At 39.2% G+C, this 22,922-nt stretch overlaps 3 protein-coding genes across 13 annotated transcripts; 2 read left to right on the forward strand and 1 right to left on the reverse strand.

The window, feature by feature from the left end:
• The first annotated feature begins 2,462 nt into the window (after nucleotides 1-2,462).
• eno1b (enolase 1b, (alpha)) lies at nucleotides 2,463-7,233 on the forward strand. 7 transcript variants are annotated; one of them, XM_079460477.1, is made up of 14 exons: nucleotides 2,463-2,553; nucleotides 2,627-2,721; nucleotides 3,395-3,443; nucleotides 3,590-3,678; nucleotides 3,812-3,907; nucleotides 4,474-4,532; nucleotides 4,628-4,697; nucleotides 5,089-5,222; nucleotides 5,346-5,568; nucleotides 5,656-5,853; nucleotides 5,987-6,188; nucleotides 6,336-6,444; nucleotides 6,554-6,612; nucleotides 6,787-7,233. In XM_079460477.1, the coding sequence occupies exons 4-14, from the start codon at nucleotides 3,594-3,596 to the stop codon at nucleotides 6,851-6,853; spliced, it is 1,302 nt and encodes a 433-aa protein (XP_079316603.1). In that variant the 5' UTR covers nucleotides 2,463-2,553; nucleotides 2,627-2,721; nucleotides 3,395-3,443; nucleotides 3,590-3,593; the 3' UTR covers nucleotides 6,854-7,233. The 7 variants fall into 7 exon arrangements, with proteins under 7 accessions (XP_079316603.1, XP_079316601.1, XP_079316599.1 ...); XM_079460475.1 differs by lacking the exon at nucleotides 3,395-3,443 and having other exon boundaries at nucleotides 2,478-2,553; XM_079460476.1 differs by lacking the exon at nucleotides 2,463-2,553 and having other exon boundaries at nucleotides 2,584-2,721.
• Nucleotides 7,234-7,540: 307 nt separating this feature from the next.
• Nucleotides 7,541-18,225, forward strand: rereb (arginine-glutamic acid dipeptide (RE) repeats b). 5 transcript variants are annotated; one of them, XM_079460235.1, is made up of 18 exons: nucleotides 7,541-7,873; nucleotides 8,677-8,725; nucleotides 8,804-8,928; nucleotides 9,047-9,146; nucleotides 9,346-9,444; nucleotides 9,698-9,778; nucleotides 9,879-10,032; nucleotides 10,453-10,545; nucleotides 10,770-10,972; nucleotides 11,062-11,238; nucleotides 11,334-11,444; nucleotides 11,763-12,898; nucleotides 13,070-13,310; nucleotides 13,657-14,347; nucleotides 14,443-14,583; nucleotides 14,829-15,006; nucleotides 15,644-15,722; nucleotides 15,831-18,219. In XM_079460235.1, exons 1-18 carry the CDS (start codon nucleotides 7,848-7,850, stop codon nucleotides 15,867-15,869), a joined length of 3,723 nt encoding a protein of 1,240 aa, XP_079316361.1. In that variant the 5' UTR covers nucleotides 7,541-7,847; the 3' UTR covers nucleotides 15,870-18,219. The 5 variants fall into 5 exon arrangements, with proteins under 5 accessions (XP_079316361.1, XP_079316362.1, XP_079316363.1 ...); XM_079460236.1 differs by having other exon boundaries at nucleotides 14,443-14,538; XM_079460237.1 differs by lacking the exon at nucleotides 15,644-15,722 and having other exon boundaries at nucleotides 15,831-18,225.
• Nucleotides 18,075-22,336, reverse strand: perm1b (PPARGC1 and ESRR induced regulator, muscle 1b; the record flags this gene model as incomplete). The annotated part of the gene is made up of 4 exons (XM_079461034.1): nucleotides 22,266-22,336; nucleotides 18,471-20,873; nucleotides 18,257-18,373; nucleotides 18,075-18,151 (listed from the first exon to the last, which is right to left on the reverse strand). The coding sequence occupies exons 2-4, from the start codon at nucleotides 20,845-20,847 to the stop codon at nucleotides 18,075-18,077; spliced, it is 2,571 nt and encodes an 856-aa protein (XP_079317160.1). The 5' UTR covers nucleotides 20,848-20,873; nucleotides 22,266-22,336.
• Between the last annotated feature and the right edge of the window lie 586 nt (nucleotides 22,337-22,922).

Raw genomic sequence — 22,922 nt, forward strand, 5'->3', positions numbered from 1 at the left:
CTGTGATTGGTTAGTTCATTGTGGCAGGGCCGTGTTTCTGAGTACACATATGAGGAAAGCTTTTAACCTTCAAAAAGACCACGCCTAATACTCTGTCTCTTGTTCTGGGTCAGTCTTCATAGGGCTGGAGACAAGAATTAGCCTCCTTTACTTTACTTTACTTTATTTGACTTAAATTTTTTTCTTATGTTCATCATAAAATTATAAATAGTGTTTTAAAAAGATTATTCGGAATCAGAAATTTGAAAAACATAAATAAATAGTCCAGTGTTCTAATGTTTACGCTGATAATAATCTTTGTTGAGGCAACAAATACATTTTACGTTAAAAGCAGAAATAAAAAAAGTTGCTTTTTAAAGAGCAACTAACACATACTTTGTTCTTTTTATAGCACTTTTATATATTACTTATCTTTTTTTATATACTGCCTACCTGATTTTAGATAAAAGGCTATGAAAATGATTGTAAAAAGAAACTATTTCACACATGAATAATCAGAATTAAAATAGATAACTCTGATTGTTTGAGAATAATGATGCAAGGTTTGTATTCTATATTGAGAAAACAAGGTATGAATCATATGTTCCTTTTAATAGATTCAGTCCATTTGACTATAAAATTCAGACTGACCTAGAATTTGAAATTGTAATGTGTGTTTTTTTTTACTAAAACAAGTACTAACTAAACAAATATTCTATGAAAAAACAAATTAACAAAAAATATTTAACTATAAGAAACTCAAAATAAGGGTAAAGCCTATTATTTTTAAATAGTCAACCTTCAACTAAACATTTTTGTAGATCGAAAAAGTCATTTTATCAGTAGATTTAAAAAATAAGGCTACTTTTTTGTAAATAAATGCACAACTGAATTCTTCTTTTAGTCAATAGTGTTGTATTTAATGTAATGTTTAACATTTTAACGGGACAATTAAATGTTTAAGGTCTGTTCACAACCGGCTCGATGACGTGTCAAGGATCAATAGCATCAGTTTCATTTCCAAAAGGGCAGGGAGGCAAAAGTCAGCAAAACAAATTGAAAAGCAGTTCACACAAATCGACTATTAACGATTAATTAATTAATTAATTTGTTTATAATATAATGCATCTATAAAAAGTGCTTTAAATTAGTTAATGAAATTTTTTTAAATTAAGAAATGGAGATATCTTGAAAGAGAATTCTACTAATAACTCACAATTTAGAATATGGACAAAACATTAGACAAAAGATCGAAGAAGTCTTAGATGAGTTCATGCTGGGACACAGGGGCAGCAGTGTTTCCCCGGCAACAGGTCGTTGCTTCACTATATCCACAATCTGTGTGCATTGATAATGAGATCCCGGAGGTCTGATTTGTGAGGTGAAAGGATGGAAGAACATGGGGATCATATGGCTGTCAGGAAAGCCCCCTGACAAACCATGTACCTGAGAGAAGCAACCAAAACAACATCAAGCAGTTTTACCAAACAACATGTGCACAAGGGAACCGAAACTCCATGTGAGCCAAATCTAAACTAATTCAGACGGACTGGCAACCGATTCTAGGAAGAATAAGAGTGTTTAGAGAGAGGAAGTGCATTTGTGTGGGAGGGACAGTAGAGAGAGAGAGAGAGAGAGAGAGAGAGAGAGGTGAAGTTCATCTGTGTGGGAGGGACGTTAGAGAGAGAGAGTTGACAAGAGGGAGGGAGGAGGAGTGGGGTCAGTGACCTGAGGGATTATTGGCCCAAGGGAATGAGTTGCCAGGATTCTCCAACACAAAAACACTCTTTTGTGCCTTGTGTTGTTGCATCACCCCCCCCAAACAGTTTATAATATTATTCATGTTGCTTATTTGTCTGTGAGTGTCTGTGAATGTGTGTGTGTGTGTGTGTGTGTGTGTGTGTGTAGCCTACAACGATGGCTCGGTTTGGAAAATAAAATGCTGAACGACTTTTACAGGCATTTAACCTATTTAAAAATTTGTCATGAAGACTATAACAGTATTCCTGAGACAAATACGTTTTCTATTGAATTGTACATTACTGGAGAACAGACTACTTTATGACAAGTTAGACAAATGTTGCTTTACGGCTACGCGGTAACAATTATGCAGAGTTCTTTGGGGGGCGCAATATGGCTGATAAAGTCACATTTTGAATCAACGTTCATTCAAATCCTAGATTATCTATTGTCTTTCTGCACATATTTTTTATCTAAAACTATAATCTTTGAATTTTATTGAATATATTCATTTCAAAGACTGTCCACTGACAATCATCTTATAATAAAATGTATCTAACGATCATAAATCACTGGGATTGGTAAATCGTCGACTGCATTGATTAAATTAACAGGTAGCATGTGTCAATACAGTCTGCTTCTGCAGGGGTCTGTACAGTAATTATCACCTATATAATGACAATGTGACATTTGAACAGCAATTTCAATTCTCATTTTACAGGAAAATGTTTATTCCGTCATTTGTATCTGACCAATGAGGTACAACATCCGGGTCACCAAGCCCCGCCCACTTTGTCTTCCGTTCGAATGGTGTGCCATTCTAGATTCTACTAGGTTAGTATATTTCTATGGGCCCAAATGAATGACGGTGTGCAGTGAGCATACTGACTGATCTTCTCTCTACAAGGCCGCTGGCTGTGAGGTTGAACTTGAGCCTGAAACATCAAGCAGTTTAATTCACGCAGATTATTTCAATTTGTCCTTCAATTACACCGGTCCGAGGTAAGAAACAGTGCGTTTTTTACTATAACTCAAATTTAGTTAACATTGCAAATATTTTAATATAGCAAATGTTCTTTGATGTAGTCTTGGGAAGTCGCAGTATCCTTTGTAAATATGTTATTGCAAGTTTGTAATATATCATGTACGTTTTTTAAACAAAAAGCATTAACACGATATTACCACGTTCGATTTGATCATGACTCTCATAATGTAATTACCTTGAATAGGCACGTGACATTGAGGACGTGCTGTCAGCGATGTGTCGTGTTTTCCATCACGCCCACACATTTTCATACGAGCTGTAATGAGATTAAATATTTGTAGAACAAACTATACGACAAAGATACGATTCCTTGAAGACACGAGACAGGAAATGTGTGCTTGTGAAACAGGCCGTTAGCACCCATAATACCAGACAAATAATATGGTTAATTCGACGAGTCTTTTGTATTTCTGCGAAAAACGTTTGGACTAAGTTAGTCGATTCAAGTTTTTTTTCTCCTCGGTTCATCGCATGATGAGCAGTGAACGACAGCTGCTAAGCCAATTACATTAGACCTGAGCTTCTCGTGAACATCCTTCAATTCACAATGTGATGTGCACGCTTGAAAGCTATGACTCTTATATTTGGTTAAAAAGTCTAATTATTTTTCAAATTGTAATTAAAATGCAGATGTTTTCCCACTTTGGGCTAATAATCAACTATTATCCAGACACATAAGGCAAGATGATTTGACAGTTTTGGGTCACTTCTGGATTACTGTACACGGGTGATGAGTTCCTGTGTATCCTCATGTTTATATACTTTTCACAGATAATTATGCCCAACACTATACATTTTCTTATCTAACCTTTGTTTATTTTTCAGAAGCATGTCTATCCTGAAAATACATGCCCGTGAGATTTTTGATTCTAGGGGTAATCCCACTGTGGAGGTGGACCTCTACACAGAAAAAGGTGATTCCCTTGGACTTTTCTTTTCAAACCAAGTTTCTTTTCAAACTAGGTCAAAAGAGACTCATGTGAGGTTGGTTTGGTGTTCTGAACTTAAGTTAATATACACACCTAATTTTGCTGTTTTTTTCATCAGGTCTGTTTCGAGCTGCTGTCCCAAGTGGGGCATCTACTGGAATCTATGAAGCTTTAGAGCTAAGAGACAATGATAAGTCCCGTTACCTGGGGAAAGGTAACTTTACATCTTAAATATACTCTTGATGTTTGTAAAAGGAAGATTTATTTTCAGACCTATGTCATTTTCTCTCCTCGGATCTCTTTTTCTATTAGACTGGAAAGGTGGACTTATTACATGTACTGATTAAATACAGGTTCGGCCTTGTGTGAACAGGTACTTTGTGGACAAGTGAAAATTTACTGGAACTAATGCGTTTTCAATTTTATATTTTGATTTGGTTGATCTTAATTTGCATGGCATGAGCAAGCCAGTGCCAAATTATTTTATGTGTACATTTGTTCAATGCTTGTCGAGCATGCAAATCACAACAGTGAATGATGCACTGATATTTCTGGTATTTTAATATTATTTTATGCACTAAATGGAATGTTTTTGCTTGAATGCTGTAAGGCATACTTAAACCGCTGAACCAAGCAAGAAATTGTAGGTTTTTTAATACAGGCATGACTCAATATAAAGCTTTAAACACAAACATTTAGTTATTATAAATTATTTAATTCATAGTACATAGATGTAATCCTATGTTCTATGTATCTGCTGTCTTTTTCTATGCAATTCAGGTGTATCAAAGGCTGTTGAGCATGTGAATAAAACGATTGCACCTGCACTGATCAGCCATGTGAGTATTTTAAAATCTGCAGTAAGAAGTACTCATTGAAAATTTTAATTGTTAGTTGTGATCTTTGTCTGTTTTTCTCTTTCTTGGCCACATAGGGAATCACTGTAATTGAGCAAGAGAAGATTGACCAGTTCATGCTGGAATTGGATGGAACTGAAAACAAGTGTAATTCATAATATTTCTATGTTTACACATTTAACAATAGGAAAGGGTATGGACATCACATTAAAAGATTTCCTCTTTATGTTATTTGCTCAGGCAAACTTGTGTTTGAGATATTATAACGAAAAATGCAGATACACCACAAATGATATGATAAAAAATACTTATTTTACGTTAACGCGTTTTGGCAGTTGTTTTTCAAAGCGACTTACATTGCATTATACTATACATTTGTTTCTGATGATGTGCAATCCCTGGGATCAAACCCACGACCTTGGCATTGCTAGCGCCATGCTCTAACCACTGAGCTCTATATACTTATAACAAGCATACTTGAAGTAGTTATGATTGAATCTTATGATTGTGAAATAATATTTTTGCTTTTAAACGTCAGCTAAATTTGGAGCAAATGCCATCCTGGGTGTGTCCCTGGCTGTGTGCAAGGCTGGGGCGGCAGAAAAAGGTGTTCCTCTCTATCGCCACATCGCTGACCTTGCTGGAAACACAGAGGTCATCCTGCCTGTCCCGGTGAGGACTAGAGCACATTGATATTTGCAATCATACTAAAAAAGCATCAGATACATGTTCCTTTGCCCTTATGTGGTAAAATTTTATAGTTGAATTAAGTTTTTTTTTTCTGTTTCCGTGAAGGCCTTTAATGTGATCAATGGTGGCTCACATGCAGGCAATAAGTTGGCCATGCAAGAATTTATGATACTGCCTGTTGGGGCTAGTAGCTTTAAAGAGGCCATGCGCATCGGGGCAGAGGTCTACCATAATCTGAAGAACGTTATTAAGGAAAAGTATGGCAAGGATGCCACCAATGTTGGCGATGAGGGAGGATTTGCACCCAACATCCTGGAGAATAAGGAAGGTAGAAAAAACAAATAAAATCTCACTGACACTTAAAAAATTTAATGTCTTCACCTAAGCGTTTTACTTCATCACGTTTTTGTGATAGCCTTGGAGCTGTTGAAGAATGCCATCAGTAAAGCTGGATACACAAATGAGATTGTGATTGGCATGGATGTGGCTGCGTCAGAGTTCTATCGTGATGGGAAGTATGACCTGGATTTTAAGTCTCCTGATGACCCCAGTCGTTATATCAGCCCTGATGAACTGGCTGACCTCTACAAAAGTTTTATTCAGGACTACCCAGGTACCCATCAGTCATTTCCTCCTTTCATCTTTGGGATTGTAATGACTTATTTAGATAAAGCATTGGGCATACGTGATCGTGGGAGAACAGTGAGGTTAATCTCATTTTTTTTTGTCTTCTATCACTACTCCAGTGGTCTCTATTGAGGACCCCTTTGACCAGGATGACTGGGAGGCTTGGACAAATCTTACTAACAGCACAGACGTTCAGGTGGTGGGAGATGATCTCACAGTTACCAACCCTAAACGCATTGCTAAAGCAGTGGAGAGCAAGGCTTGCAACTGCCTGTTGCTTAAAGTCAACCAGATTGGTAGCGTTACTGAATCCCTGCAGGCGTGAGTTCAAAACTCCTTGTTTTATCAATACACAGATTTTTACCCACAAATGGAATATGTCTGCAGATTATTTTTGGGCCTATAGTGTGCCAAAGTTATGCGTTGTACAACACGTTTGTGAACAATTTCTTAAATGTCACCCAACAGATGTAAGATTGCTCAATCCAGTGGTTGGGGTGTAATGGTGAGTCATCGCTCGGGGGAAACGGAGGACACTTTCATTGCTGACCTAGTTGTGGGACTTTGCACTGGACAGGTACAATGTATTTTTCTGATATGTGGTCTTCATTTAGATTGCCTTTTAATTAATGCATTTCAGTTTACAATTACCTCACTGTTGTATCCACGATTTTCCATTCATTTAGATTAAAACAGGAGCCCCGTGTCGTTCTGAGCGCTTGGCAAAGTACAACCAGATCCTCAGGTAAGTCAACACTTGTTTTATCCAAATCCAAATGTATTGTCCAAGGATCGTTTGATTTTAAACATACAAACACAATCATATAAAATCTCAGTGGTTCTCTGCACACCTGTTCTTCATACTGTGCATTTGTGAGAAGAATATCTTTTACTCATGATTTGCTTTCTTGATGCACAGAATTGAAGAGGAACTGGGAGATAAAGCTCGCTTTGCTGGGAAAAACTTCAGAAACCCATTGAACTGAAACTATAAGTATGGTCTTATTTACAGTTAGGACCACCTAATCTTCCATAGTAAATCTACTAATAGTTCAGGTCAAGATGTGACAGTATCAACAGAACTGTTATGCCGAAAAGCGAAATTTGGGCTATTACTGTAAGAATAAATCAAAGTAGCAGAAACCGTTATTGTTAAGTGTTTCTGATGCTGTTTATTTTTTTGAGTGTTATGTACTTGACTGTTAGTATTTTCCAGTATATGCTGCTTCGAGGATTTCAGAGGTCTGTGCTTGTAATCATGGATACTGTTACAATAAAAATGTTGTTAACACAAGATGTTTTGGATAAGTGTCTGTCAAATGCATTTCTTTTTTACAAAGTGCATGCAGGTGTAAATATAATTCCCATTATTAATATTATTATTATTTATAAATAAGCAGCTGATCTGTTCAACTGTTCTCGTTTGTACATTCAAGTGATACAGAATGTACAGTATGAAGCCATCGAAACTGACAGGGCTGTAGCCTAAATCCACTGAGCCGAAATAAATCCACCGTCTCAACAGTTGCAGTCCTTTAAATCTACACGCGCTGTATTTATATACAGCCCACACACTGAGGGAGAAACAATACAATATAGGTTTTCCCTCTGCAAGGTGTCTACATTTAAACATGCTAAGGAATGCCATCAAGTGTTCGCTGTTTAAGATTTTCGCGACCGCGATTTTATGTGAGAATATTGACACGGGAGGACGGCCAGAGACATTTCCCTAAAGCTGATCTCCATTGACAGCGGACACGGAGATGATCCCATTAGCGCTGGCTGCCGCGGCACATGCTCAGTTATGCTTGTTGAAGGGGATCTCAGTAGGCTGTGCGTGAACACTGAGGTCATCGCCTGCGCCGAGGAAAAAATACTCAGCGCAGCCTCCATTTTGAGCAGTATGAAATAGAGGAAAGCGTAGTTTTGAGCCGCCGCCGCAGAAAACAAACTGTAAACACTAGCGAAACAGCTTCTGCCATGGACGACTTGTTCAGTCCGCGAAGGTTTGTCGTTTCTTTCTATACATTCATGCGTTTGTGTGCAGCGGAGCTTTTTGCGACGCCGCGAATACTTTTGCATTCGAGTGCAAATCGAGATGATTTTGAACTTGACAGCTCGTCTCGCTCGGCCACACACACGCAAAGGCCAGCTAGGAGCCTTACGAGATAAAATGGGGCAGATGTTATCGATACTTTTGGTGACTGTTAAATATCTCATGCACGTCGAACGTGTTGCTACTCGGAGACCTTTTATTGTTCGGCTGATTGCAAATATGTGTAATTTTCTCCGTTTTCGCGTAACATTTTCTTTTGCGAAAAACGTTCGTACACGGAAAGGAATTTGTGCACATTGGCGTGTAAATGAGGTGCTTGCTAGATTTGCACTGTAATGGATTTAGCACTCTGCTGGTTTGAAATGATTTATGTGTAAATATATGAACTGGACACCAAGCCCCCGTTTATATAACCTTTGGAGGGAACGGAATAGTCGGTAGCTGATTGGCTTGTTTCACGAACTGGGCGGGTTTTGGCTTGTTTAACACGACTGCTGATAGGCTCATCACGTTTTATGATTAACATTGATTGAAGGCGATTTAAAAGGGTGGAAAACAGCGACAGATGACAGCGGCCCGAAGTTGGCCAAGTTTTGGTACTATTAAAATATTATTATATTATTACTTATATGTGTACATGTAGTGGGTGTTTGTTAAATCCCCTATTGTGGAAATTTTGTTGGTGTTTAAAGTCAGTCTTAAACTTAAAATGCATCATAATATAATGATGATAGGTCTATATTATGTTTTTAGGCAGCTGAACAGCACACAAGGAGAGATTCGGGTGGGACCAAGTCACCAGGTTAGTACATTTTATTTTCCTTTTTGACTGCTATATTGTTAAAACTGTTACATTAATAAAATGCTCAAATGTGTACAGGTAAAACTACCCGAACTGCAGCCCCCTTCTGCTCTGGGAACAGAGTCTGTCACTGAAAATGAGGAGCTGGTGTGGGCACCTGGGGTCAATGACTGCGACCTCCTCATGTACCTCCGGGCCGCCAGGTAATGGCGGCTCAGCTGGATGTCACTTCCTATTCACTTTATACATTTATCTTTATAATGGCTTGGGGTTGTGTCTAAGAAGGGATCATCACCTTCTGGATTTTTGCTGAATAAACAGGAGCATGGCAGCTTTCGCGGGGATGTGCGATGGAGGTTCGACGGAGGATGGCTGTCTTGCAGCTTCACGGGATGATACCACATTGAACGCTTTAAATACGGTCAGCTGCTTGTACCATGTGTATCAGTACATTTAAATCTACATTTATTCATTCATTCAGCAGGCTGTCATTTTTTTACGGTGCTCTAAAGGTATTTAATCCGTGCCCATGCATCCACATTCTTACCAATGTGTGAACTCAGCGTGTCTAAAACCTAACTATCTAGGAGTATTTTATTCAGTTTTTCTTCTATTAACAGCTCCATGAAAGCCAATACGATGCAGCTAAAGCCCTGCAGTGCCTGGTGAAGAAACCAGTTCCAAAACTGATTGAGAAATGTTGGTCAGAAGACGAAGTGGTGAGAAGAGTTTTTTATGATAATGTTAAGGTTTTAACAAATGTGTTTTCACAGTCATCCTAATTATATTTGTATAACTCTCACCGTTTTTGTATCACAGCTGAGTTCTACTTTATGACACAGTTTAATATTAATCACAAAAATGAGACACTACAAGTCTTTTGAAGATTTCAGGTTGAGCACAAGTTAAAATATTAGAAAATCATTAAAATTAGCAATTAATTCCATTAATATACTTTTTCTTCAATTACAGAAACGGTTTATCAAAGGCCTCCGACAGTATGGCAAAAACTTCTTTAAAATCCGCAAGGAGCTCCTACCTAGTAAGAAAACGGTAGGAAAACCTGGCATTAAACCTGTACATGTGTACATAATATTGTACATGTTTTGTTTTTGGTCAACTTTAGGATTTATAAAATGCATTATACTCTCAGGGTGAGCTTATCACATTCTACTACTACTGGAAGAAAACTCCAGAAGCTGTGGGCTCGCGACCACACCGCCAGCAAAGAAGGCAGCCGGCATCTCGCAAGGTGAAAACGCGCAACGCAACTGCTGCAGCCAATGCAACTTCACGCACCTCCTCCAGTAAGTGTAGAACAATGTGCCATGTATCTGCTAATTTATTGCAAGCTGTCTTTCCAAGCATGATTGTTTATTGAAACAAAACATAAATACATAAAAAAAAACTAAAATTATTGACAAGGCACCAATATAGAATTAATTGACTGAATAATTCAATTACTAAATTAACCTATGAGATTAAATTAAACTTTAACACAATAAATTAGTGCTTCTGCTTTTTCACTTCAATGTAACTGACAGCAATGTGTCAGTTTACATAAATATTCAATGCAACAAGATGCAAACAGATGGTTAATTAGCTAAATGAAAAAACTGTAAAGGGAGCTGTATTAAGGTAGACTAAAATAATTAATTCTGTAGTAGTAATGATTATATAAGTCCTTATTATGTTTGGTTGACTGTATATTTTCTATTCGTCTGCAGTGGAACTCAGTTCAGCCAGTGAAGAAGACCTGGACAGTGAGGATAGTGAGAATGGGGGCAAAGGCCAAGCCTGCTGTCACTGTCTGACCACTAGTAAGTTCATTTCCGCCATATTTTCATGTTGAAAAACTGCAATTTCTTGTGTGTACTTTACCTTGGATGATGTGTTCGGAAGGTCAGCCCCCATTTGCTTACTGTACTTGACTATATTTACTGTAGCCATCGGGGTTTCAAAACCCATAACTTTGGTTGCTATATGCATATATACAATGTAAAAGTTTGGTGTTCCATTGTGGCTTACTCAAAAACAAATTCAGATTCCAAAGACTGGCAGTATGGGGGCAGAGACCACGTCTTGCTGTGCTCCAGCTGCCACTCGCACTTCAGCAAACACAGACGCCTCCCTCCTGTTCCCAAACCTGCTGATCCGCCCTACCTTTTCAAACCCGTCAAAGAGGAGGAAGAGGGGCTTGGCGTCAGACACGGGATGAAGACCCGTCGAAGTCGGATGCTGCCACATGTATGTCTGGCTTTATGCTTGTTTTATCTTGCTTATCTGTGTAAAGAGCGGTATAGTTTAGTTCAGTCTTCCTGAATCTATATATGTAGATGTCATCTCTACGGAGTGGGCGCATTAGGCCAACTGGAAGTCCTGAAAGGGGCACTTCTCCCAATCCGGAGGATGTACGATCTAATGGACAGTCACCCAGAACCAGTTCTACTGCTATGGCAACCAGGGCATCCAGCTCTGATAGCAAGAGCGGAGTGGCCGGGAAGACCACCAAGGTGCTGAATAGAATAACCCTAGTCAGTTTAGACGTTGAATAACAACTTTTTAGTGCATAATATTAAATGTATCCTTCTTGTAATGTTTTGAACAGAAAATGAAAGTAGAGGCTTCTGTAGTTAAGGGTGTGAAGAGACCAAGAGAGGCAACTGCTCCCGATGCCGATGAACCAGAAAGAAAAACCATGAAACGACCCAAGAGTCAGGTGATTGCTTGTATTTACTATTGTTCATACTAATGGGATTTTCTTAACAGTAACTATTTAAATTGATGCATTTGAGAGCCTGACTATGATGTCATAGACTCTATAAAGTATCAACAAAGATTTTAAAGTGAAAGTGAAAGTGACCTATTTGTCAGTTATGGAGAACCATACCTGAAATGTGACCTCTGCATTTAACCCATTCAGAGAGTAGTGAACACACGCACAGCAAGTCGTGAACACACGTACACCCGGAGCAGTGGGCAGCTATCACTGCAGTGCCCGGGGAGCAAGTTTTTAAACTGTGTTTCTGTAATCCAGGAGGGACCCGATTCTCCATCAGAAGGCGAGGGTGAAGGTGAGAGCTCAGACAGCCGCAGTGCCAATGACGATGGCAGCAGCGACACTAAAGACATTGATCAGGACAACCGAAGCTCTTCGCCCAGCCTTGCTAGTCCTATGCAGGCCAACGAGAGCGACTCGGACTCCCCGGCTCCTCCCCCACCTCCGGCACCAGCCCCGCCAGTTCAACCGCAGCAGCCTGCTGCCACTTCCACACCACACACCCTCTCTGAGACACCACCATCACCTCAGCCCTCTCTACCTGGAACTTCACCATCACCTGGAGCACCTAGTGCCGCCCCGAAGGCAACATCCATAGATGTTTCCCAGGAGGATCCATCTCCTACCGCTTTCAGGACAGGTCCCAGGGGACCAGAACCTCCCACCACTTATTCAACCTCCTCGTCTCAGCAGGTGCAGTGTCCAGTGCAGGGACAACCTTTCCCTGGACCGCCACATTATCAACACCACTCAAGCCAAGTTCAGGATCCTTCAGCTGGAGCAAATCAGCCTCTTGGGTTTCCTTCCAGGCCTTTACACATTCAGCGAGAAAGTCCCCTTCCTCCTCTTCCCCCTACATCGGCTTCCCAACACAAACCCCCTCCAACCACACCAATTCCGCCTTCACATAAACAGCCCCCTCACCTTTCTGCTCCTCCGCCCCATTTCTTGCAGATCCACCCCAATTTGCCTCCACCTCCTGCCCTGAAACCTCTCGCTTCACTGCCCTCACAACACCTGCCATGCTCCCATCCTCCTCCACTCCACATAATTCCACAAAATCAGTCCATTCTGACACATTCGCAGAGCCAGCAGGTCAAGGGTCACCCCGGCGGTGCTCCACCAACTGCTGCCAGTTCTCACCCACCACCTTCCCAAAACCGCCCAGCGTCTGAGTCCACTGCTCCATTCTCTCTTGATCCTTCTTCGGTTCCTGTCGCTGCCCATCAGCCTTCCACATCCTCCTCAACAAGCATTCCTGTTGGACAAGTTAATATCAAAGAGGAGCCAATTGATCAGGAAGAAGAGTGTGAAAGCCCACCTCCCCCACGCAGGAGTCCCTCTCCAGAGCCGACAGTTATTGACATACCCAGCCATGCAAGTCAGTCAGCAAGGTATATTACACAATCTTACATCTTAATTTATTACATTTCTCCAAGTTTGTGTTATTTCTCTTAATTGAAGTACTTTTTCTTTTTATATTAAATGGGTAGATTTATTTTTCTAAGTTCACTTTATGGGTGTTTTCATCACATGTGGAGTGAATCTATTTTTTGCAATTGCAGATTCATCAAACATCTAAGCCGAGGCTACAACTCCTGCGCTCGCACAGACCTGTACTTCACTCCCCTGGCCTCCTCCAAACTGGCCAAAAAACGTGAGGAAGCTGCCGAGAGATCCAGGAGAGAGGCAGAGCTAAATGCTCGCCAGGGACGAGAGAGAGAAAGAGAGAGGGAACGCGAGAGGGAGAGAGAAAGAGAGCGAGAAAGGGAAAGAGAACGAGAAAGAGACTCTGATAAAGCATCTGTAAGTTGTGGTGTTTTGTTTAGATTTAATGTGAAATTCACATACATAGCCTTCCCATAAATATTTAAAACATTTGTTTTCTTCACTATAATATGATTTAAAAAAACATTTTGTAGATTATTTTTGTTTCTCTTTTTTTTAAGAATAAAAATTTTATTAAGAATAAAAGAAAAGCATTGTTGGAAAATTATCTAGGTTTCTTTTTATTGCATAATATATATTCTTTCTTTTTCTGACAGTAAAGAATATGACAGAGATAGATTTTCTGCATTCAACCAGATGTAATGTATAGTTAACCAGTGCCAAAAGAGTCTTACATAATGTTCTTTGTTTTGTGTTTTCATAGCGTGCGTCTAGCTCATCTCATGATGGCCGCATGAGCGATCACCTTCTAGGAGCCCATATGCAACCAGGCCGCCCAACATTTGAACCGCCTCCCCCCACTACAGTGGCTGCAGTTCCACCTTATCTTGGCCCCGACACGCCAGCCCTCCGCACGCTCAGCGAGTATGCCCGCCCCCACGTCATGTCTCCCAACAATCGCAACCATCCTTTCTTCATGCCTATTGGGCCAGGTGAGCACCTGTTAGCTTACCACATGTCAGGACTCTATGCGGCAGACCCCGCTCTTCGTGAGCGAGAGCTTCGTGAGCTAAGAGAGAGAGAGATACGTGAAAGAATGAAGCCGGGATTCGAGGTCAAGCCTCCTGAGCTGGAGAACCCTATGCATCCTTCCGCCAATCCTATGGAGCATTTCGCCCGCCATGGTGCCCTGCCTCTGCCTCATGTTTCTGGGCCTCACCCCTTCGCCCAGTTCCACCCGGCCATGGAACGGAATGTAGCGACACTCCCTCGACCGGAAATCAGCTACGCAGAGCGGCTAACGGCTGAACGGCTCCATGCCGAAAGAATGGCTTCTGTTGCCGCCAATGACCCTGTTGCACGGCTACAGTTGCTTAATGTTACACCGCACCACCATCAACATTCGCACATACACTCTCACCTTCATCTGCACCAGCAGGACCCGCTCAACCAAGGTGAGAACTGGATTATCTCAAAATTAGTTGGACAACTGTAGACTGTATCATTTTTATAGAAGGTAAGGGCAGTATCTGATGTTGTTGTCTTCTAGGCTCAGGGCCTCATCCTCTGGTGGACCCGTTGGCTGCTGGCCCACCTCTGGCACGATTCCCTTACCCACCTGGTGCCATTCCCAACCCCCTACTGAGTGAGTTACCTCATGAGCACGATATGCTGCGCCACCCTCTGTTTGGTGAGTCACCAAATAGACTCCCCTGTTACACTGTCAATTCTAAAAGACAATTCAATGTGTCTAACTGTGCCAAGCGTCAATGCTTGAAATGTAAATGTGACCATTGATATACACATAAGTTACATGAATGCACTGTAAGTCATGTTAAATAAAAGCACCTGACAAATGCATATATATGAATGTTCTCATGTAGTGAATATTAAGGAAAAGTCACTGAAGTATGCTGTTGTGTGGTTGTTTCATAGGAGGACCGTTCCATAGAGATTTACCTGGACCCCTGGGTCCCATGTCAGCGGCGCATCAGCTGCAGGCGATGCAGGCGCAGTCGGCAGAGCTGCAGCGGCTGGCATTAGAACAGCAGTGGCTACATGGACACGCACATTTGCATAGTGCTCCTCTCCCAAGCCAAGAAGACTACTACAGGTGAGCCACACGGGCATTAACTTTCTGTTTTAAAGTACATGCGTGAAAAATATAAAGGTCACTTAAAACTGTTTATTCTCCATCCTTAATGTACAGTATATGACTTCCTGTCACTATAGGCATAATGTGATTTCCAAAAAGTTGATGATACATAAAAAAACAGTAATTCAGTGGGCCGATAAATGTCTTCTGAAGTGAAACAATACATTTGTGTGAGAAAGCTATTAAAGAAATAGTTCACCTTACCAGAGTGAAAATTCTGTCATTATTTACTCACCCTGTTGTTATTTTAAACCCGTGTTATTTTCTTAAAAAAAAAATGCTTTTAACCAAAAACTGTCGGTCCTAATTTATTTCTATTGTATGGACATAACAGGTTTCTTTTACAATTTTTTTTGATATCTTAGAAGATCACACAGGTTTGAAATGACAAGAGGGCGTGTAAATATTGACTGAATTTTAATTTTGAAGGTGACCCTATAGTCTTAAAATGGTAACACCATGGCTATAGACCCCTATCGGATTTAGTTTTCTTCTAAATCTTACATATATAATTAAATCTTAAAATTATTCATTTCATATTTTTATTTGGTTGTAAATGTTCTATTGGTTGTATTCTGTTCAAACATTTATGCAGTGTTCAAAAAAGGAAACAGGACGTTTTTCTGGACCAGCTTTGTTTGTCTTCTGATGTGGTCTATATCAAAATCTCATTGGTTCGTGATGAAGCCGCCATATTTGAATTCATCGTTTTGCTGAGCTTTCTAGGTTTTAGATTTGCTAAATTAGCTTTTGGCTGAGTTCTTCTGTTGTGTCTTCAACAGCCGTCTGAAGAAAGAGGGAGACAAGCAGTCCTGAAATGAATGACTCCTACACTGTGGACTACAGAGGGAATTCTGTGTTCAGGGTATCAGGGCTTTTATTTCAGGAAACCCTGCATGGGTTTAACCCTTCTTTGGCACTTATAAAAGTTTGACTGACTCTTTTTTTGTGCTTCATGGAATAACCAGCCTTTCGAAGCACATTGAATTTGCTTCCCTTGCATGAACACTACTTAGAAATCGTTTTTGTCCGAAATGAACATCCCATGTAATGTTGTTACTGTGCTGAAAGCACGGCACTGTAGATTTACAGTATTTGACTGTGCTGTCCAATATCAAGAGTTTATCACAATTTAGTTTCAAAGTTTATTGAAACGTATGTTTCAAGATTGTGTATATATATTATATGTTTAAAATAATATATTAACTGTTGAATTAAAAGTTGCAATGATAGATTTGGATACGAAAACTTCCGATGACCTGTGTGCAAAGGTTGCATGATTTACATACTTTTCTCTGACAGCCTTTTCCATTTGTACCTCAGAGCTCATAATATATTGTATAACCAACCGACAACAGTGAACTCCATAATACCTTTAAGCAGTTTAGCTTTTTCACCATTTGTTGTTGTATTACGGATCAAATGCAGCCCAAGTATTAGCATGTTGACTGTAGTGCAGTTATTTTTCTATGAAAACAATAACCCTGACCCTAATGAGGGAGGACAGATCCAAAATAATTTCTCTACAATAGACTTGCAAGGGTACACATTTTCAAATGATATTTGCAACAACCAGGCTGCTGTTTAATAAGTGGTGACATGCCTGAAAGGAAATTCTCAATAAATAATAATTTATTGTAAACACAACAGAGAGAGGGAAAGATACATTTTGTGACAGTTTTATACAATACAAGCATATTGTTGTGCACTGTTAAACTGTTAAAAGAACAATATAAACGATTAAATGGGGTGCCACTGCTTCATATGTTCAAAAGGAGCGTTAGCTGTTAACCATTAACGTAGGATTTTTTTTATTTATTTCCCCAAAAACTGCCAAAAAGTAATTATTTTCCTCAAATAAACACTAAATATTTGTACTAGCATTTTATAAATTATATGGGTATTTTAATGGGAAATACATTCTCATTTTAGTATCCATGTCTGTATGTATTCTTATCTTGACATGCACAGTGTTGTCTAAATGCAGTTACCCTTATAGTTAAATAATGTCATTTTGATTAATTATCATGATTACAAACCACTCAGATCATTATTACTCTTCGTACGCATTAATATTTTCATGTTTTTCATTAATGGATTTGTTTTTATATGCATTTTGTTTTTAAGGATTCCTATCAAACTTACATCAGGCTTTTCTTAAAGGGACAGTTCACCTAAATTTAAACATTGCCATCAGGGACTCATGTTGTTTCAAACCATAGGGTATAGTGTCTTCAGTTGAACCGAAAAGCACAAAACGGACCACATCGGTCACTATTCACTTTCATTGTATGCTACAAAATGCAATGAATGTGAGCAGTGGCTAAGGCTGTTAGTCACTGTCAGATGTGAAACAAGTAAATGATGCTTAATTTCTGAGTGGACTGTACCTTTAACAACCAGTGTGATTGAAAGATTTGACATTCAGCAGTTATCCTTATGGAACTTTTGTATACCTACTAAACTTCCAGCTATAATTTATGTGCAAACTGTATTCTTTATGAAATGCTCAAAATCTGTTTCTTCACTCAACCTGTATGTTTTTTTAAAAGCTTTGGCAGCATGATGTGTTTGCATTATTAAATGCATTTAGAGTGATTATCATTAAAATTTTTGTTTTATATGTACACAAATTTATTAACGTTCATGCAAATTACATAAATATGTATAGCAGAGCTTAAGTCTTGAACATGACTGACGCAAAACCTACCAGTTGTCACTTCTGGTCCATATCAACCTAATATCTAAAGCAATACATGTCTTCTAACAAGCGTTTGTATGGAAAACTCTGTTTGCCCTTTGCTTTGTATTCTTTAACAAAATTGTCCTTTGATAACTTATTTATTGATTGAACTCCTGTTTTGTAACATGGGTATATTAAACATGAAAATATTAGACTGTTAGGAAAAAAACGCCTAATATGTGTATTTGCTAAAGAGTGTTTGGTGTGAATTTGTGCAAAATTAACCCTTTCCTGTACACTGGCCCCTTGTGAGAACTCCTGAGAAAGCACTAATAGTAGATTTCTATGGTTCATCCTCTTCCTTTATGTATCGCCGTAAGTACTGGATGGCAGATATTGCGCTCACATTTGCCAGAAGAGCTGAGAATTAATAAACCGATAAAGGATCATGTTAATTTTATGTGCTCATATTATCTGAATAAATTGCCTAATTTAATATGTAACTGACTGATCATTGTGTCTTACCTGCTTTCCACATGTCTGTAGATTGTGGGTTGGTTGACTTTAATACCCAAGATGCGAAAGCAATGCAAACAAGACACAAGTCTGCTTGCTTTTGGGAGTAACAAAAGCGGTCTATACCTGAAAGCAAAAGTTGCCATGTTAGTCTGAACATATTTTTTCAACTCTAGAAAACTTTTTATGTATATGGGTTATAAATGTGGTCTGGTCATCATACCTGGTCCTCGTACAGTCTGTCCTACACATATCTCCTGTTCTGTCGAATGTTCAAGGGCCTGGTCCTCGAGGAGAAGGACTGCCAGCTTTGGGTGAGCTTTAGAAGAATTTGATGTTGTTGAAATGTTCCAATTTTCTTGATAGGCTGCGTTACCTGTTAAATTCTTTTGAGAATCCCAGGAGGTGGCCATCCTACACCAGGTCCTCCCCATAAAAGAAAATTTGATTCGTCTCAAGGAAAGGTTTCCCCAGGTATTTCTCTGGTTAAAGCACAGTTTAGGTGTTTTGGAAGGGTTTGCACAGTTCTGCAGGCCGCTAAAGTGAGTTACAACGCGAATCGGCATACTTTCGTCTTTACTTTCCAACTGCATAATTTCTTCCACCTCGGGATGTGTTAAATCTTTCACCACTGACCGAGAGGACGAATAGATAGGAACCATGTTTTTTTTACATTGTGTTGTACCTTCAACTGAAGGAAAGAGAAAATTACTGACCTCAAAGTCGGAGAAGAAGTCATCATAAGTCTCCGGCACAGATAGTAGGTTTTGTAAAAACGGAATTGAAACTGAAATGTTGGTTCTAGTCTGGAATTCCTCTGAATCTTTGTCGTCCTTCAATATTTCAAGGAAAGACATCATGTACTGATCATCTAAAAGATCAGACATGGATAAAACCGGTGAAGGGGTTGATCTCCTGATGTCACAGTGGTCAATCAGAAAGCTACTCATGTTGTGGTCTTGAGTCGTTTTGAGAAGCACATCATGCGTCAGATATTCTACCTCAGAATACATAACGAGTGGTAGGTCACTCTCAGGATACATTCTCACGATCTCATTTGATTCACTTTGATAGCTTGGCAAAATTTGGTCTGAGTCTTCTTGAAAAAGGCTGCTTGCACATGTAGGTTCAAGAAAGCTTTGTGTTTGCTTATTGCTTTCAATGGGTACAGGGCTGGGATTTGTACTTCCACCAAGTTGTAGAAACTCTTTATCATCATCGGAAAATGTTGAGAATTCGCAGCTTGATCTGTCTGGTTTACAGTCATCAAGATATGTGAAATAGTCAGAATCTGCTGCATCGTCTATCAGGCCACTTTCATCTAAGTTATCCTCTTTGGAATCCACCTGATCAACATTAGCATCAATTGTGTCCAAAGTGTCATCTTCCTCTGGAATAAAGCTTTCTTTCAAAACAGGTTTGTTATTTGCTATTCTGAGTTCCAAAATATCATGAATTGTCAATTTTTCCATTTCATCCCAAAAGGAAGACATGGCAAATATGGGTCGAGTTGGACCTGAAGTTTCATCTGGAGAATGAGCTCTGTTACTGGAGGATTCCATACATTCCGTCTCTTGTGAAGATGATCGTTGTCCATATGATTCTTGTTGTGCTGTTCTTTCTCTCTCAATATCGGCAGGGGAAAGTGTTGTGGAGGCACCCAAAATAAATCTGGGACTTCCCTCCTCTGTGTGATTAATAAAGTGGCTTAAATGATCAGGTGTAGGTTCAATAGATGAAGAACTTTGGAGATCTTGAGTATTGCACGAGGCCAATTGATTTGATTGATTAATTGATTGAGCATTGTTGATATATGAAGTGGATAGTAAGTCTGTAGAATCTCTTATGGGAGCTTGGTTGAATTTCTCTGGCATTGATTGTCTCAAAAAAGTTTCTTTCTCTTCCTCTGTATTATTTACAGAAGAGCGCCTCTCACAATTGGGTGCACTCTGCTGACTCCCGTTTCTAGAAGTTTTTTTTTTTCTTCTTTTTTTTTGGCCTGAAGTGCCCACCTTTTCTCTCAGACGAACCGGGCTGTCATTCACAGTAACAAACCAACGTTCCTTTTCTTTTCTCAGCAGTGGTAAACTGTCCGTCACCTCTGTTCCTGTATGTTCTGTCTTATTTTCATGCTTAGTATCACGACACAGTGAAGACTCTACTGACTTGACATGGGCCTGGCTTGATTTATTCTCCCCTTGACTTTCACTATTTCCTTTTAAGTTATTTGTAACTAAGGGTGATGGTTCAATCTGGCTGCTTACTTTGATGTTGTTGTGATGGCCGAAATATTCGGATGTGACCTTCTCCTCATTTAATGTTGTATCACAGGCATGTCCAGCATACTCGTTTTTGAGGTAGGGGTTTTCCGCAAATTCAGATTTCTCTAATGTATGTTCTGGTTCACATACCGCTGGCCACTGTTTTTGTTCTTCCATGGTCTGAGCAGGATATGAGATTTTATCATCTTCAGTGTCACTGAGACCAGAGTCATCCAGTGCTGCAAGCACACCTTGCTGAATCGAGCATTCCTCACTCTCTGTATAGAAACAGTCCCAGTCCTGCGCTGCTATCAGCACACTGTGGTCTAGGTCATCCATTGCAGCTTGATATTTTGTTATACCATCTAAAAAATATATATTTTGTGTTTATCCACAGTTGTTGGGAATACTGAGGAAAGTATTTTACTTTATTTTAATATTGTTATGTTCTCCAAATAAATAATATAAGTAAGGAATAATTGACGATGGGCCGTTTCGCGTCGTGGCCGCATAATCACCTCACAGTGTGCATTAACTTTCGAATAATTGAACTGAGCCAATGATTCTTCTTATACCACGGTAACCACACCACAGGACATTGTTCAAATGTTTAATTTCAATGTTTGTCATGTTATCGTCTTTAAAATGCTGTTGTTGGTAGGACAACTTTCTTGCGCTTCTCATTTCAAGCGCCTGTTAGAGCGAACGGACTCGGATGCTTGAGCCACTCCTGTGGTGGTCGGCTTCGAGTCGTGGCTGCATTCCCACCTCGGGGTGTGCATTAACGTTCTATTAAATTGAATGGCCCATCGTCAATTATTCATTCCTTATATGTGACCCTGGACAACAAAACCAGTCTTATGGGTAAATTTTTTTAAATTGAGATTTTTACATCAACTGAAAGCTGAATAGTTAAGCTTTTTATTGTTATATGGTTTGCTAAGATGGGACAATATATGTTGGATATACAAGAGTGTAAAACTCTGGAAGTAAAGAGTGCAAAAAATCTAAATATTGAGGAAAAACACCTTTGAAGTTATTAATCCGAGGCACTGTAGCACGCCATCCACTCACAAAAATAAAGTTTTTATATATTTTGGGTTGAAAATTTACAAAATATCTTTATGGAACATGATCTTTACTTAATATCCTAATGATTTTTGGCAAAAAAGTAAAATCTATAATTTTGACCGACACAATGGATTTTTTACTTTTACTAAAAATTTTCCTGTGCTACTTAAGACTGGTTTTGTGATCCAGGGTCACATATTATATTAGTAAATTAAATATATTAATATAATGTAATATAAACCTGGTCTAACTGTAAGCTGACCCACAGTTTGTGTTTGTGACATCATAAGAGATTTATGGCTCACAACATATCAAACTGGCAATAGCTATGCACAAAAGTCACACGAAATAAATCAATATGCTAATAATTGCTTTTTGTATAGACTTTGTTGGAAATACTGCATCCAATAAACTGTCACATACACTAATAAATAATTTAATAAAAACTGTAATTTAAAACAGGCTCTCTAATGTTCGTTCACCTAACATATAGACATAATATACATGATTTCATTGTCATTTTAGTATTGATAGCTATTTTTAGCATGATCAAGGACCATTCTTTCTGTTAAATACACAGCGCAGACCAATGGAAAACATATTTGGACACTAAACTTTAAGCACACAAAAAGACAAAGAAACATCTGCATGTAGTCATTAGCATCTCTCATCTGGAATTTTCCTACCTTTCACTTTTAAATACGCATTCAAAACCCTTTAGTGTTGCTCCAGCACGGGCACCTTCCACAGTCCCTCTGCCCTTGCAGGGGGGCCCACTGTCCAGTTATGATATAAATAGATGTGTCTGATCACATGTTAGTGTTCATGGGTACTCACATTTTCAGATGGTGTCCTATTTCACCAATACAGTATATAAATAAAGTTTCTTTGGAGATGACTCTGTCTCTGATCAGCCTGTGTTTGCTGTTCATCGATACAGTCTTAAACCACTGTGAAAGGGTTAAACATTGAGTGATTGAGGCCTGTCGCTTTGTGTAGTTTAAAAGAAGAAACAAGGCTTTAGGATCAAGCAGTTTTATCAGATGTAGATAAAATGCTGACTGAATGCCACGTACGTGTCAGGTTTACTATAAACACAACAGGATTTTCAGGTTACAATTAAAATAAATTTGAAGGATAATAATATTTTTGAGTATGTTCAAAGCAACTTGAGAATATAATACTGCATTTGATACTCTTGAATGGCAAATTGCTTGTGTGAAGTTGCTTTGCATAAAAGCATACCGCTGTCTTTCTGAAACCTGGGATGTCCAAATTTGTTGTTTTTCAGGAACTTGAAAAAACACAGTACTTCTTAAAAGATTAAATACTGTGCTGTCAGA

The sequence above is a fragment of the Barbatula barbatula genome, assembly GCF_947034865.1.
Source record: "Barbatula barbatula genome assembly, chromosome: 7".
NCBI lineage: Eukaryota > Metazoa > Chordata > Actinopteri > Cypriniformes > Nemacheilidae > Barbatula > Barbatula barbatula.